The sequence below is a fragment of the Podarcis vaucheri genome (assembly GCF_965113315.1).
Source record: "Podarcis vaucheri genome assembly, chromosome: 3".
NCBI lineage: Eukaryota > Metazoa > Chordata > Lepidosauria > Squamata > Lacertidae > Podarcis > Podarcis vaucheri.
Window position 1 is genome coordinate 66,049,624 of NC_138761.1, and position 16,199 is coordinate 66,065,822.

A 16,199-nucleotide genomic window follows, 5' to 3' on the forward strand; every position below is an offset into this window, starting at 1 on the left:
TAGCTCAGATTTTTATAACTATACACTTGTGTTGTATGAACAAAAGTGTCCCTGTGAGGCACTCAGAGTCAGTAAACATACTGATTTGTGAAATGGTGGCTACTGTGCAAGAAAGTCATGCTAGTACAGTAGTATTTGCTGTGTACAATTGCTTGCTGCGCACTATGTGTGCATACTGATTCTCCTAGTCTGTGGGTGCATTTGGGCATTTATAGCATTGCAGCAGCATTTCTCTTGAGAAAGCCCTTTTCCAATTGTTTCCAGAAGTGCTGGTATTGTACATCATAACAACATTTCTCAGTCTTCACTAGTAGTAGAAACAGAATGAGCAAGGGTTAGATGTGTTCCAAGTTGGAGGAAGGAAAAAAATCTGTTCCTAGGCAATCCAAATTCTGTGCCAAGAAATGCTGGATTCTGAAAGCAAATTTGCATAATTTCTCTTCTTTAATGTGCAATTATGCTGTGTTACAGATAAACTGAAGCTCTTAGCAGCCAGACCTTTCTGGCTGCTACGATTTCACTAGGCATTGTCTTCACCAGGTATTGGGAAGCTTCCATCTTCCACTGTTGCTGGAATTGAACTTCCATCAGGCCCAGTCAGTATGACTAATGATGGGTGATAGAAGAGGCCATGTGTGGAGGGCCACAGGTCACCCAGCTTGGTCTACACACTTCCAAGCATCACAGCCCACATGAGTTTCCTTCGGCCGATGTGGAAGTGCCCAGTTTGGGGTTGAGCAGAGAGAGTCAGAGAACTTCCCCCATTGGAGAAAAAATGAAGAATTTGCTTAGGGCCAAACTGGACATCATGTGAAATATATATTTGGATTGAACGCATGCAATCAATAGACTTTATTTGCGTAGCCGACAGGCCATAGCATCGAAGGACAAACACGTCTATTGATTGATAGGTCATGCACATTATTAACATGCAGATGGTAGTCACTGGGGAAGCTGCTGGTTATCCAGATTGCATCAGGTGGGGGTGGGGATGGGGATGTAAACTCTTTCTACCTGTTGCCATTGGCACCAATGGGGGACTTTCTCCGTTGCACTTGTGTCAGGATCACAGCAGGGGAGAAAGGATCTCCCCCACCCCACATATGCTTGTGCTTCTTTTGCATTGGGAGCAATAAATACCGCTCACCCTCTGATTTGGGGACAGGAGATGCACAACATGACTCGAGGACCATGACTAAACTTGATCTCAGTGCCCACAACTTTGAAGGGGAGATCAGTTTTTGTTCTTCCCTTACAGCCTTTCTGCTTGAGCCCATTTGATATTTGAGCCTGCTGCTTTCTGCATATTCCATCCCACAGTTCCATTTCCTGGTCAAGTTAAGAGTGTTATAGAAAGCAAAAACTGACCTTTATAGTTCCTTCTGAATCACTTCAAAAATATAATTGCATTCGTGAATTTATTGCCGTTAGAAACCTGCATTAACTGACAGTTGTTTCCTCTTAAATAACTTAATTCAAAACTGACATAGGTTTGCACTCTTGGGCTCTTGGAAATTTGCCCCCCTCTCTACCAAATTCTAGTGAATTTCAAGCCCTGTACACAGTAGTTTTGCATGCTGTATCATGAAATAGTTTGTAGTACTGTCTGTTGCATTCTGCTCTGCTTCATAATTAGTTGCATTTGGAAAAAAAAAGTATTCTCAACTGGTGGTGTTAATATTGCTCTTTGTAAATCTGTAACGTGGTTGATCTGTGATAATGGCATTGTGTTTTTTTGAAAGAGAGGGTCAAAAGCAACTAATGTCCTTTGAATTGGAAGTATTCCGTTTTTAAGCATGCTTCAAGAAAGCACAGCTAGATTTGTAGCTTTTGGCAATATTGAGCTGGCAAAGAGCATGTGAAGGAGAGAGTGCTGTTCTCAGAGTTTGTCCAAAGTTTTGTCATTCTTGCATTGTATTGTTAAATTGAAATCATAATCCCTTTTTCATGGCAAAAAGCTATCCACATTGCTAAGCACAGAATAAGTATCTGTTTCCAGCAACCTTGGGATTTTTTTCTCTGTTTGTTTTTTTTTAAAAAAAATCGGAAGGTTTTATTTTAGACTGCCTGCTAATCCAAGAAACCATTTGTTAAGAGGAGCACTGAAATGTGTTGAGTAAATCGTATTTGGGTATCATAGCACATTTCTCATGAAACGAAAAACAAATAATGAATTCTCTCTTTTTTGCCTCTAGAAAGGGACAAGGCATCTTCATGATTAGATTCTGAGCAGCTCCGTACCTTTTCTGTATTATCTTTTAAAAATAATACTTCTTTTCTTTTTATTAAGGCTGTGTTATGTTACAGGTTCACTATGTGAAACTCTGAAATTCTATAATATATACAGAGATGACTCAGTAACTTCAATCGTAGTGCCTAGAATGTACAATTTCTTCCAGCTGCTTGAAGAGAATTGGCTTCATGCTGTACACTGTGGAATGTTCCAATTATGCGCATTATGAAGTCTAAATAGGGGAAGAGCAAAATGAAAGGGGTCCAGCAGTTTGCCAAACATCCAAGCACACAAACAGAAGAAAGTGTACAGCTAAACAGGTGCACCACTGGAATAGGAATTGGTATTCCCACATAATGACTGTTCAAGCTGTGTTAAGAAGCTGAGATATGAACAAGCTTTTTGCCAGTATGCACTTCTCCATTTTGTTGCATGAACAAACAATCCAGGTATTCTTCAAGCAACCATAGTTTCCCATTTCATCTCAATGAAACTATAGGTTGAAGTTCATATCAGGATATTAATTTCCAGAGTTGGTAACCGTAGCTTCCTGGTTTGGATGAAATGAGAAACTATTGTTTATTAGAGGCTCCCTGGTTTGATTGCTCACACTGTGAAAAGAGGAATGAATGGGTTCTGTGCACAAGCAAAAGGCTTATTATGTTGTTCTGAGGTTTTGTAATTGGTTTCTTCATGCGTAACACCAAACCATGGCTTGGCAATATATGGCTGAGCCTCACACTCACATGCTCTCTTTCACAAACTCCACTTAAGTAGTTATTTTCTGAATTGTGGAAAACCATAGTTTAACCTCCTTGTGAAGAGGTAGAACACACAAGGACAAAGCTCTGTCTTGTAATCCAAACTATGGTTTGATGGTATATTTGAACTGACCCCATATCTTGAGTGTACCTGAATTGTTAAGGTGTCAGGAACTGCCACACTGAAGTCCATTAACTGCAGAAGGGTCAAAGTCCATTGTATTATTTCAGTCTTCACACTGTAGCCTCCAGGGCTGAAAACATACTCTTACATGGTGTTTTTCTAGATATTTGTTGGCTCCATAAACAATTGTGCCTAGGTAAGAGCGGGTATAACAAGTAGTCTATTATTTTTTATTTAAAAAATATTATGACCTGTAACATCAGACAGTTTTAATGTTTTGGCTTATCTTGTAAAGCTTTATGTTCAGATCCCATTTCATGCTTCCCAGACTTACATTAAAGTAACTGTACTGAAATGGCAGAGATTAAATGATGGATGCTAGACTGTGGAATACTTTATCTGGTTTCTGCTTTGCAGCACAAACAGCGGTGCCCTGTGCTGGAGGACCAGCTGGTGGATCTTGTGGTCTATGCCATGGAGCGGTCAGAGACAGAGGAGAAATTTGATGACGGGGGAACCAGCCAGTTGTTGTGGCAGCACCTTTCCAGCCAGCTTATCTTCTTTGTACTTTTCCAGTTTGCAAGCTTCCCTCACATGGTCCTGTCTCTCCATCAAAAGGTAGGTTACCTACCACTAGCAATAATAAAGAGTAGACGGTTATCCCGTAACCTTCATGAAATTAGCTTCTGCCCTGCCCACTCACAGTTTCATCTGCTTCCATGCCCCAAAACCAGCACCAGCCCTGAGACCTGTGGGTATGGGGTGGTATACAAATTTAACAAAGAAAATAAATAATAAATTGGTGGGTGGGTGGGTGCAGAGATTTGCCATTCTGCTGCTGCACATGGTGAACTATGATTAAGGAAGAAGCCTAGCAATGAATATTTGTTGCTACAAGAGAAATGAGGTGCAAAATACAGCCGTACCTTGGATCCCGAACGCCTTGCAACTCGAACGTTTCGGCTCCCGAACTCCACAAACCCAGAAGTGAGTGTTCCAGTTTGCGAATGTTCTTTGGAAGCTGAATGTCCAATGCAGCTTCCAACTGAGTGCAGGAAGCTCATGCAGCCAATCGGAAGCCGTGCCTTGGTTGTTGACCGTTTTCGGAAGTCGAACGTACTTCTGGAATGGATTCCGTTCAACAACCAAGGTATGACTGTGTCCTGAGGAAATTTTGATGTGTTACCCTCACTTACAGAGTCTGTCCAGGTGAAACTGAGCAATTTGAACAGTCAACTTCATTTTTGTATTGCTTATATATGAGAGAGGCAGTTCTCCTTTTGAAAGTATGTATTAACTGTCTTTTTTTAAAAAGGCAGCAGACACCTTTCAAATTTCTGTTATTTGTTGTCTTAACAATATTAGTCACAAGTCTTCGTGTGCCCATGTTATATAATTCTAATGCACCGACAGGTCATTAGTTCACAGCATCTTGCAGAAGGGTGAGAGTGTGTATTATTTCCCAAGTGAAAGTATATATTTTATAGAAAACTAGAAAAGATGTTCAGTGTTACAGTTCTTGTCTTGGAGTGTGGACTTGCTGCTCAGTGTATCTTTTTTACAGTTAGCAGGACGAGGCCTAATCAAAGGCAGAGACCATCTGATGTGGGTATTATTACAGTTCATCTCTGGAAGCATTCAGAAAAATGCATTAGCAGACTTCCTCCCTGTTATGAAGCTTTTTGACCTCCTCTACCCAGAGAAGGAAGTGAGTCTTCTATGTGAAATACGTTTATTACGATTTAGTACTCATATTTTCCCTGAAAAGACACCCCCCAGCAAATAAAACGAGTCTTTTCTTAAAATGCCTTACAGTCCCCAAGAAGGTGACAGTTGAAAGGAAAGGGGAAAAGAAGAGATTTGGGAACAAGAAGATGGGAAATACTGATTTGCTCAAATATAAGATAGTAAAACAAGTAGCTTTTTATATTTTGTGTAATGAAATTAAGAAGTAACTGAAACGGAATAAATTTTGAGACATGAGATAGTAAAAAGCAAGATCTGTCAAGAGAAACGATGCATGGCAGAAGAATATTGACATATTAACAAAAACCCAAGATCAGGGGTCAGCAAACTAAGGCCCATGGGCCAGATGAGGCCCATTTGCCCTCTGGATCTGGCCCATGGATGGTTCTGGAGTCGCTGCTTGGATTGGCGCAATCACTGTTTTATTAAAAAAAACACAATTTGGGCGCCATTTTTTTCACAATTTTCCCCCTCCACACACACCGCGGCAACCCCTCTTCCCTCCCTCTTCCTGGCTTCTCCCTGCCCAGGGAAAGCTGGCAAGGAAAGGAGAGGTGCCACCACTGGCTCCCAACCGCAGGCAGAGCAGCAGAGAAGGTAGGCAGGGGGAGGGGAGGGCTGGGGATGAGAGAGAAGCCTTCCCTGCGTGCCCATGCACATCCCCAGCCCTCCCCTGCGTGCCCATGCACACAGTCCAGCCCGCCAAAAGGACTGGGGGACAGTGAACCAGCCCCCTCCTAAAAAAGTTTGCTGACCCCTGCCCAGGATTGTAACACAAAATCAAAAAGGGAGGAGGAACATAAACAGTTCGATACAATGCCTATAAGCAGATAAGACAGTACGATGCCTGTAAGAATAACAAAGAAAGTGATGAGGGATCAAAATGAGATTGGAACAAGGTTTAGAAGAGATTTTGCTGATGCTCCAGCTACTCACAGTCCTGGAAACTACAGACCCTGGCCATGTGTTAACCATGAACAGTCGCCTTACGTTTGGGCCAGCTCAGAATAATAACCCTAAAGCAGAACTTTCCAAACTTTTCATGTTGGTAACACTTTTTAGATATGCATCATTTTACGACACAGTAATTCAGTTTTACTAGCAAACCAGAGGTTAAACTAACCCTTTCCAGCCCCAGGAGGAGTATGGGGAGCATTTGTGCAACACACCAGCACACTGCAACCGATAGACTAACGTGTCGTGACACACAATTTGGAAAGTTCTGACCTAAAGAACTGCCTTCTCCTTTACTACCCTGGCATCTTGCTCAGCTCAGTATTGGTGTCCTTCCTGCATGTTTACCCCCACCCCCACCAAAAAAAAATATATCTGGTTGGGAAATAGCCTTCTCCATAGCTGTGATTTGCCCCTCATTAGCTGCTTTTTGCCATATAAATACCTTCCTTTTTAGGAAGCCCATTGAATTTTTATGTATTAACTCTGCTGGAAACTCTTTTAATTGGGTGTTTTGAACTATATGATTTGCTCTGCTACTTTTCTTTTTTTGGTGTGTGTGTGTTGGGTTTTGTTTTTTTACATATCATTATTCTTTGGTTTTATCGTTAAGGCTCATTGAAGTTTTTGAGCAAAGGTGAGATAAAAATGTTTTGGATAATTGCCAGTCTATAAAAAAAAATCTGCAGCCTAGCTAGGATGTGAATAGCTTACACAGAAGAGAAATTCTTTGACAATGTTAATCCCCATTCCCACCACCACCACCCCTGCCCGCCCCCGCTGCAAGCCAGGACGTGTGCTTTTATTTCTGTGTTTGCATGTGAATTCTCATTGTTGCTTTTAATGTAAGATATGCCAGTCCTGTTCCTTGGTTTTATGCCAATCTACATGCAACATTTCAGTTCTTTTAACTGTAGTGCGTTAGAGAAAGTGGTTTCAGTTTTGGGGTATTTATCTACTGATTTACAAGAGAATTCCTTTATTGATGTGAAGACTCCTAAGAGTCAAACTGGGATTCACCAAGTCTAAATGCCTTAAGTTGTATGACAGCCAGTAGAATTTAACTTCATGTTTCTTCTTTCCTCAGTGTATTCCTGTACCTGATATCAACAAGCCCCAATCAACACACGCTTTTGCAATGACCTGTATCTGGATACATCTGAACAGGAAGGCTCACAGTGACAATTCTAAGCTACAAATTCCAATTCCTCATTCTCTCAAGCTTCACCATGAGTAATTGCTTTCTATATAATACCTCTTTTCAATTGTAAAGCAGACTCTTATAGCTGACAGTTAACAAATAGTATCTCATGTTGTGTGATCCCTGGTCAAGTGTGCTTGCCACACCTTTGCTGTAGCTACTGCATTATCACCATCATCATCATCGTTAGTAGTATTTTAGTATTAGTATGCTGCCCATCTGACTGAGTTGCCCCAGCCACTCTGGGCGGCCCCCAGCAGAATAATAAAAACACAGTAAAACATCAAACTTTAAAAAATTCCCTGTACAGGGCTGCATTCAGATGTCTTCTTAAAGTCAGATAGTTGTTTATTTCTTTGACATCTGATGGGAGGGCATTCCACAGGGCATACGCCACAACCGAGAAGGCCCTCTGCCACCTCACTTTTCACAGTGAAGGAACCAGCAGAAGGCAGACCTCAGTGTCCAGGCTGAACAATGTTGATGGAGATGCTCCTTCAGGTATACAGGGCCAAGGCCATTTAGGGCTTTAGAGGTCAGCACCAGCGCTTTGAATTGTGCTCAGAAACGTACTGGGACGTCTTAGACCCAGAGTACTTGTATCCTCCCAAAATCCAGTACTTGTATCCTCCCAAATCTTACTCCAGCTCTGCTTCATGTTACCTTGCTCACTTGGCTTCCTTATTGTTCACTTATGCAGCGGCATCTACACAATTGCCATTTTGCAAAGTTACCTAGGTGTCTTCCTGAAGGAGCTTAATATTTAAAAGTTGACAGGGTAAGGAATAGAGAAGGGTAACGAACACAACAGAGAATGGAGAGAGGAAAGGGCGATAAAAGATGAATGTTTTGTTTATTATAGTCATGTGCAGAATTTCTGTACTTCTTTCCCATAAAAACACACCTCAGGCATTAAAAGCCATTAAAAACACACCGTGGAAGGCAGCTTAATTATGATAAAAGAAACCACTGCAGCAAAAAGTAACAAGTGAACAGAAGCATCACCAGAGAAGTGGTAAAACTCAACAGGAAAATAGGAAGGGGCTTTGAGTTATTAATTAGCTTATGCTGCTTATCCAACTGGGTTGTCTAGGCACTTCACAGCATGTTAAAATGCAGAAACAATTGGCATTCCCATAATCAAAGACCTGGTGGAAAAGAAAAGGCTTTACGCAGCAGAGATATAGATTTCCTCTGTAATACCTAGAATGAGATTGATAGGTTGTTGTTTTTTAGATTTAGTATGCAACTCTACCATCAGATGCAAACTTCTGTTGCTCAGGCATTTCTGGGACAGTCACTCTTTTCCCTTTCATTAAACTTCCTCGCAGATTCCTGCAACAGAGTCTAAGAAATAAAAGTTTGCAGATGAATGACTACAAGATTGCCCTGTTGTGCAATGCTTATTCCACCAATTCAGAATGCTTCACGTTGCCTATGGGTGTTCTAGTGGAAACTATTTACGGAAATGGCAACATGAGAATACCTCTCCCAGGAACCAATTGTATGGCTTCAGGATCCATCACACCTTTGCCAATGAACCTCTTGGATTCGCTGACGGTTCATGCCAAGATGAGGTAGAGTATGCTCAGTGTCTGAAAGTTACAGAAGAGTCAAGTGTGTGTCTTGCAGTGCAGAAGATCTGTATTTTCAGAAAACTAACTTCAACCAAATGGCTTTGAAAATAACATGGTTTCTTTTTCTCCCCAGCCTCATTCACAGCATAGCTACCAGAGTGATCAAACTGGCCCATGCGAAATCTAGCTTAGCCTTGGCTCCAGCGCTTGTGGAAACATATAGTCGCTTGCTGGTTTATATGGAAATAGAATCCCTAGGCATCAAAGGTTTTATAAGTAAGAAATCTTGTTTGATTGATTTTTTAAAATGTCAACAGATATGGTTGAAATTTAGGCCTCTGCTGCCAAATCAATATACATAAACGTCCCTGGCTTGAGCTGCCCTGTGCATACTCCAAAGTGCTTACACTGTTGGGCCCTGCATAATGTAAATTGATACATACTTCTATGCAATCTGGTTCAGGACCAAGATCCAGTTATTATAACTTTCGTTTAGATATATGTTAAGTTATTTTGCAGGCATTCTCTATCTGGCATGATAATTTTAAATTATTTTCGAATATGTGATACCATCACAAAGAAAAATCTGAGATCAAGAAGAAATAAATAGCATGCATATTATAATAATACATATAGTACTTTCCTGAATAGCCAAAGCACTTTCATCTCAACCATTCTTATGATATTTGTAAGACAGAAACAATAGTATTATCCTTAATTACTGATAGGGGACTCAGGATAAAAAGGGAATGGCTTGCTTGGCACCACCCAGTTAGTTTGTTGATAAGCTAGGATTTGAACTGAGAACGAACCAGCTCAGCACTATGCATACTGAAGGAAATTTATCTTGTTATTTTTATTCTTGCTTTTATTAACATATTTATCCCACACTTCTTCCAAGGAACCCAAATAACATGCAGGCTTTAACCTCACAGTTAACCCTGCTGGGTTTGCCCAAGTCCAATCTGTGTTATCAGTGAAGTATTTTATAAAAGGATGCCATATTTCAACAAAATTGTCTACATCATTTGTATTACTCAGTGCATGTAATATCTTCTTTAAAGAAGAGATGACAAGCATTGAATAATAGGGACTCCTGCTTTAAGCTCCTGTTCAGGCAGCCATTATATAAATGAATAACGTAGTATTCTGCGTAATTGCATAATAGTGTATACCTATTCTACCTGAATGTTGCTAAGATCTAACTATGTGGCATATATTGTCAATGCCGTAGGGCTAAAAAAAAAAAAAAAAAAAAAAAAAAGGAAAAGGAAAAGGAAAAAAGAAACATGCCTGAACTTGCCTGATTCTATTTGTGCCTGTAAGAAAAATATATTCCTCTGAATGTTTCATTGAAAAAATAGTTGATTTCATATTTTTCTTTTCAGGCCAACTGCTACCCACTGTTTTTAAGTCTCACGCTTGGGGAATCTTGCATACTCTTCTGGAGATGTTCAGCTATCGCATGCACCATATCCAACCTCATTACAGAGTTCAACTGCTCAGTAACCTTCATTCCTTAGCCGCTGTGGCACAGACTAATCAGAACCAGCTTCATCTGTGGTAAGTGTTGCTACTGTAAATCTATTTCTGCTTTGGAAGCATCACACAGAGCAGAAAACCATGGAAGAGGGATTGGGTCAAAAATGTTTCTCGGCCAAAAGATGATTCGAACACTACAGAACCAACTACAGAAGAGAAAGGTGAACCATGTGCCCAGGTTCAGGCAACACACTAAGCTAAAAGGTTGGCTTAGCTCAGTGCAGAGCTAGAATAAGCAAGATTAGAGAGGAGAAGTGCTGCTGCTAGCTCCTCTTTGGGAGCCCACAAGTGTGCGCAGTCATGGTACGCTTACCGAGTCATGCAAACCAGGCCAATATGTATTCATGGAAATATGGGTAGTCAATTCAGGGCGAACTCGTGTAAAGTGCAAAACTGAAAACTCAAATCTCGTGATTATGAAGTCAAATGAATCTTGCCATGCTTCCTGTAATAATGCTTGAAGCAAGATGTTTCCTGCTTTGATTTCCTGCAATTATCATTAACAACCCTGTTTCTCCCTGAAAACATAGCTAATATATTCTCCTTATAGTGTTGAAAGCACTGCTCTACGACTGATTACTGCTTTGGGTAGCTCTGAGGTCCAGCCACAATTCACCCGCTTCCTTAATGAACCCAAGACAGTCCTTTCAGCAGAATCGGAGGAACTTAACAGAGCACTTATTTTGACTCTAGCAAGAGCAACGCATGTCACAGGTAACAGTCATTATCTCTCAGTTTTACAGAAGGTTTTGAATATATCAAAGGAAAGCACAAGATGTGAGCATTAATACAGTACTGTGCACTAATTTTTTTTTTTACAAGTCTTGAATTCTTTATGCTTTCACTGCATTGTTACAATGCTTGAAGGAGTGAACTGTTATGAGGCCACATCTAGCCTCAGGCTCACATATTACCCCCTCTTCCATCATAGTCACAATAGGTTTAGAAGCTTTCAGATCCACTTTAAACTAATCACAGCTTGCCATGATCTCTTAACCTGGACAAACTATAGTTATGTAAAATAAGCCACCTTCAAACTATAGTTTATACAGCTGACTTGTTTTCTCTGACCATAGCTAAGATTAACCACAGTTTAGGATTGAAATATAACGCTAAACTCTGGTTAATCTAAAAGAGAGTCTAGTCAGAATGAATAATTAAATCTGGAAAAGGAAACCTGTGGAGGTCTTGAATTGTTAAAATTACAATACCAATAATAATGCATATAGTATCTGTGGGGAATAAAGATGACTATTAATCAACCCACTGTATTTGTTTTAGCTATTTAAGTAAGTAATTACATTTAGATGTCTGTCTCAGATTTTTTCACAGGGTCGGATTCCATTCAGGGCACTTGGTGCAAGGATATACTGCAGACCATCATGAGCTTTACTCCCCATAACTGGGCTTCACACACCTTGAGCTGTTTTCCGGCTCCACTTCAGGTAGTTAAAAAAAACCAGAACCAATTATGCAAGTATGTCTTCACCTTTGAACAAGTTAGGATGGAAGAACATACTGTTTCTCTTACTTTTTAAAAGTCACCTCACAGTAAAACTACGTGAAGGAAGCTTCCCAACAGTGTTTTTTGTATATTTTGGAGGATGAGATTTAAAGGGGTACAGGTTTAAAGGTTTAAACAAGAAATCACTATCAACAAAATGTACCCCTTATTAGGGATTTTTGCAGAAGTCACATAACAAAACATGTGGCAGGTCATTTTTGCTTTTGGCCTTGTCTGGTGAAATGAGTATGAACTTTGAATTGCTGCTGCCTTCATCTGTATAGAGAAAGCACTGTGTTTCTAAGAAGGCGTTAAGAAATCAGAAAAAGAAACCAGACGTCACAGGAGCCTAATACCTTTCTTGGGACCAGCTAAAGCAGTGGTGAGGAACCTCCACCCTGTGGGCCTCATTATTAGGCCTGATTAGGAGTCCTGATTTGGCCTGCAAGGCTGTTTCCCCAGACCACACCCACCTGCCCCACACTGGACATCCTATGTGGTGTCAGGTATAGGCAGGTAAAGACATGGATGCAAAGAAACAGTCAGGACCTTAAACTGCCTTTTGCAGGGCTCCCTCTCACTAATAGGAAACCCCACTAGGATTGGCTGTACAAAGTAGTTCCCCATCTGGGATTCCCTAGTGTAGGCACTGAGAGCCATCCCTTTTGAAGTAAGTTTGCATGCCATTTGTATTCAAGAGCTGTTCCCTTTGAAAGTGAGCCCCTTTCCAGTTGTCATCTGAGGTCATAATGACATCAAGTGAGTGACAGGTGGACGGCCTCATCCACCTATGAAAGTTGAGCCACGGGTGTTGGGGGGAAAGAAAGGATTCAGCCTAGCCATGTCCAGTTCCTCCATCACGAAACAGTGAGCTTCAAACTCTCCAGAAGTCGCCTTCATACTGAATAGTTAGTGAAAGGGGTTGGAGGAGTGAAAAAGGTGGGCATGGTGTAGGACCCCTGCTGTCCACACATTGCCAGAGACTTGAGATGAGATGTGGGAGGCATTAGACATAACTGGATTAGTGTTTGCTAGTTGCAAAATGATTACAGGATGCAAGGTTTCTGAGATAATTGTTCCCTCCACAACCCGATATTCTAAAAATATTTTATCAGTTACTCAGGCCTGTCTCTGGCACAAATTGGAACACATGGCTCCCTTGTGAGAAAGAAAGCCAGAAAAGTGGCAGTCTTTATATTGGCAATGCTGGAGATTTAGGGGGAAATCAAGAGGGGTCAACTTGGGTAGCATTAGGAAGTGGCTGGAGCCCCAAAATTAAGTCCCATCTTCAGGTAGAAGATTTCTTCCTCCAGGTTTTTAAGATCCCGCTTCTGAATGTCTCTATTATAGAAGCAGAATGACTCACAGTAGTTTGCTTAATTTCAGATGAAATAGGCATTTTCAGATCTGACAACGGATAACAATTCACTTTATTACAGGCATTCTTCAAACAAAATAATGTACCTCAAGAGAGCCGCTTTAACCTGAAGAAAAACGTGGAAGAGGAGTACCGAAAATGGAAGTCCATGATCAATGAGAATGACATCATCACCCACTTCTCCATGCAGGGCTCTCCACCCCTCTTCCTTTGTCTCCTCTGGAAGATGCTTCTGGAGACTGATCACATTAACCAAATTGGTTACAGGTTAGTTATTTCAAGATGGATTGTTTCTGACGTAGTAGATTTGTGCAGAACATTCTAAGCAGAGGTACATTTCAGTTAGCACACTAGTAAAAGGAAACATTTGCCAAAGATGGGGGTTTCTGCAGCTGCCCAGGGTTAAATGGTTCATCCCCATGGCATTCATTATGTATAATGTTAATAGTCTGCTAGGCGTATCCTGAAAGACCAAATTCATTATCAGTGCAAATCAATACAAAGTGGGCTGCTGCAGACCTATCTACTAACTCCAGAGGAAATCTGTTTTAGGACAGAAGGGGCTAGAATCACCACTCTATTTTTAGCACAGGTTTTTATCAGTTCTGCCCTACTTCATGCATTTTGAGAGTAAATGTTCTAAAAATAGTAGCTCTCTAGAGGTTGGTTGGTTGATAATGGCAGCCTTAGGTAGAGTATCTATATTTAGCAGTCCACGTTGTTAAATTAATTCTGCATCTGCCACCATTGCATTTTTCTATCCTGTTTGTTAGGGTATTGGAAAGAATCGGAGCCAGAGCTCTGGTGGCTCATGTAAGGACATTTGCAGATTTCTTGGTCTATGAATTTTCCACATCAGCTGGGGGCCAGCAGCTCAATAAGTGTATTGAGATTCTCAATGACATGGTGTGGAAATACAACATTGTGACACTGGACCGGTTGATTTTATGTTTGGTAAGTAACGCCACAGCAGAGGATACCTCTTGTATGACGACCGTAAAACTAATAGTCCTAAGTTAGTGAGATTCTGGGGAGTTCTTCACAATTCCTTTTTGTTTTTACCACACTGAACGATTATGATACATAGCACCTCACTGCTCACTCCTAACTAGGTCATTTATGAACAATTTAAAAAGCTGGTTGTAGGGGCAAGTTGCATTTTTTGTTAGAAAATTAGTAATTTCACATTTGAGTTCTTTAAGTAGTCTAGTGGATGCTACCTGGACCCAGTGATTTGTTCATATTTTTACAACTGTTTCCCTCAGCTCCTCAGACACTCTGAGAAAGTACATTCAGGCACAAGGATCAACCCCACATTTTCCACAGTGACGACAGATGCAAAGAAGATACAATTGTCTCTTTGGTCGTCTCTGTCATGCCCACTATATATCTTACATGTGTTTTCTTTTTAGCTAGTGCTGATTTTAATCATCTTCTGAATATTGTTAAATATCTGTTTTTAACTGTTTTTATTGATAGTTTCAAAGTTTCGTTTTATATTTTTGTAAACTGCTTAGAGGTTTTTAACAGTCAAACAATGCACAAATTGTGTGAGATAAATAGATATCCATGCACTCCTTTAAAACCAACCATTCCAACTTGCTCATCTTGGCATGGAGGCGTCTAGCATTAGCATAGAAACGCATATGCACAGTGTGGCTCTCTCCAAACATCTCTGGCTCATGTGCTACAGATTTGACTCACAAATTTATTTATTTCCCTCCGTGAGCCACAAATATTTAATTTGTAGTATTTTGCTGTCCTCTTAGATGCTTTTTATCCTCTCCATTCCAGGCAATGCGCAGTCATGAGGGCAACGAAGCCCAAGTGTGCTACTTCATCATTCAGTTGCTCTTACTTAAACCTAATGATTTCCGAAACCGAGTGAGTGAATTTGTGAAAGACAACTCCCCAGAGCATTGGCTGCAGAATGACTGGCATACGAAACACATGTCCTACCACAAGGTACTTTCGGTTACTTTACTTAGTGGTGAAATACGTAAAGTTTGAATATTGTTTCTAACTTTACACCTTGTTTCTCAAGGCATTTATTTGTTTATTACTGCAAATTGCTAGGGGTGTATGGGGTCCTAGGGGAGGGGGTAGTGCCTCTGGTGGGGGGCATGTCATGCTACTTCTGAGGTAGTTTGTCCACCTTTGGTCCCCACCCTGCGCTCAGCACTCACCTAGGGCTGCTAAAAGCTGTCAACATGCAACAGCAGCCACACCCAGGGAATGGCTTAGACTGGCTGGTTATACCAGGTGAGGGTAGCTGATGGGTCTCAAACTCTGGGTGCTTTAGGGACAAAGACAGGCTCCAACGGATTGAGCGGACGGGACTAACCGGAGCCTAATGGTTGAGAAGGTGGTTTCTGCACATGCTGTAGAGGGGCATGAGGGGCAGATGGGGCTCATCAACCTGGAAAGGTAGCCCATCTAGGAGAAGGAAACTCTGATTCTAAACATCTTCTGCTTTGCAAGATACCTTTGAGAGAAGAAAGGGTTAAGGAGCAAACCATACACAGATCCAGAGGGGAGTCCCTCCTTATGGCAACTCCTGCAGCCAAGCTGGTACCAAACGTATTGCTCTGTTTTCCTTTGGTCCACATTAGCCTAGGACCTCCATGCACACTGCCCAGGCTGGAGGTCACTTCAGTGCTGCTAATGCAGCAGTTTGACTTCACCACTGGACAAATGCTAGCAACTGCAATTTGCTTAATACCAAGATTAGTTTTCTTATGTCTGAGAAAGGCTGGCAGTATTTCACATTTGAACTGGGAGTATAGTTCGATAACAGGCAGATCTTACAGGCAAAGACACACACAAAACCACTTCGATGCTGGGGAATATTAGGGGAGTTGGGGATGCTAGGCCAAGCCTTACCACCTAGAACACATCAGGACTTTTGTTTCCTGCATGTGTAGATATACCCAGCCACAGTGAACTGCCTGAGATGTGGGCTTTGAGGCTGAAATCACCCTAAGGCTTACCTGCTTTCATCTCACTGCTTCAAAAACCACTTCCCCAGTGGCAAAAACATGCCTATTCATTTTCTTAGCAGCAGCACCCCACCTAAGGTTAGAAATCTTTAAAAGTCCTTCTATGATTTGCTGCCTGTGTTTCTAATTACAGAGCTCAGTTTGTGCTAGAGATTTTGCAGTGAGGTATGAATGTAAAGC

At 41.2% G+C, this 16,199-nt stretch overlaps 1 protein-coding gene across 2 annotated transcripts in view; it reads left to right on the forward strand.

Annotated features, from left to right (window-relative positions):
• Nucleotides 1-16,199, forward strand: part of MED23 (mediator complex subunit 23) — a 41,170-nt gene that overhangs the window by 15,491 nt on the left and 9,480 nt on the right. For both annotated transcript variants that reach the window (XM_082216036.1, XM_082216037.1), the window contains 11 exons: nt 3,536-3,736; nt 4,683-4,826; nt 6,906-7,051; nt 8,351-8,596; nt 8,730-8,872; nt 9,985-10,159; nt 10,689-10,852; nt 11,459-11,583; nt 13,082-13,287; nt 13,794-13,974; nt 14,815-14,985. In XM_082216036.1, coding sequence (XP_082072162.1) covers nt 3,536-3,736; nt 4,683-4,826; nt 6,906-7,051; nt 8,351-8,596; nt 8,730-8,872; nt 9,985-10,159; nt 10,689-10,852; nt 11,459-11,583; nt 13,082-13,287; nt 13,794-13,974; nt 14,815-14,985 — 1,902 coding nt within the window. The remainder of the gene's footprint in view (nt 1-3,535; nt 3,737-4,682; nt 4,827-6,905; nt 7,052-8,350; nt 8,597-8,729; nt 8,873-9,984; nt 10,160-10,688; nt 10,853-11,458; nt 11,584-13,081; nt 13,288-13,793; nt 13,975-14,814; nt 14,986-16,199) is intronic.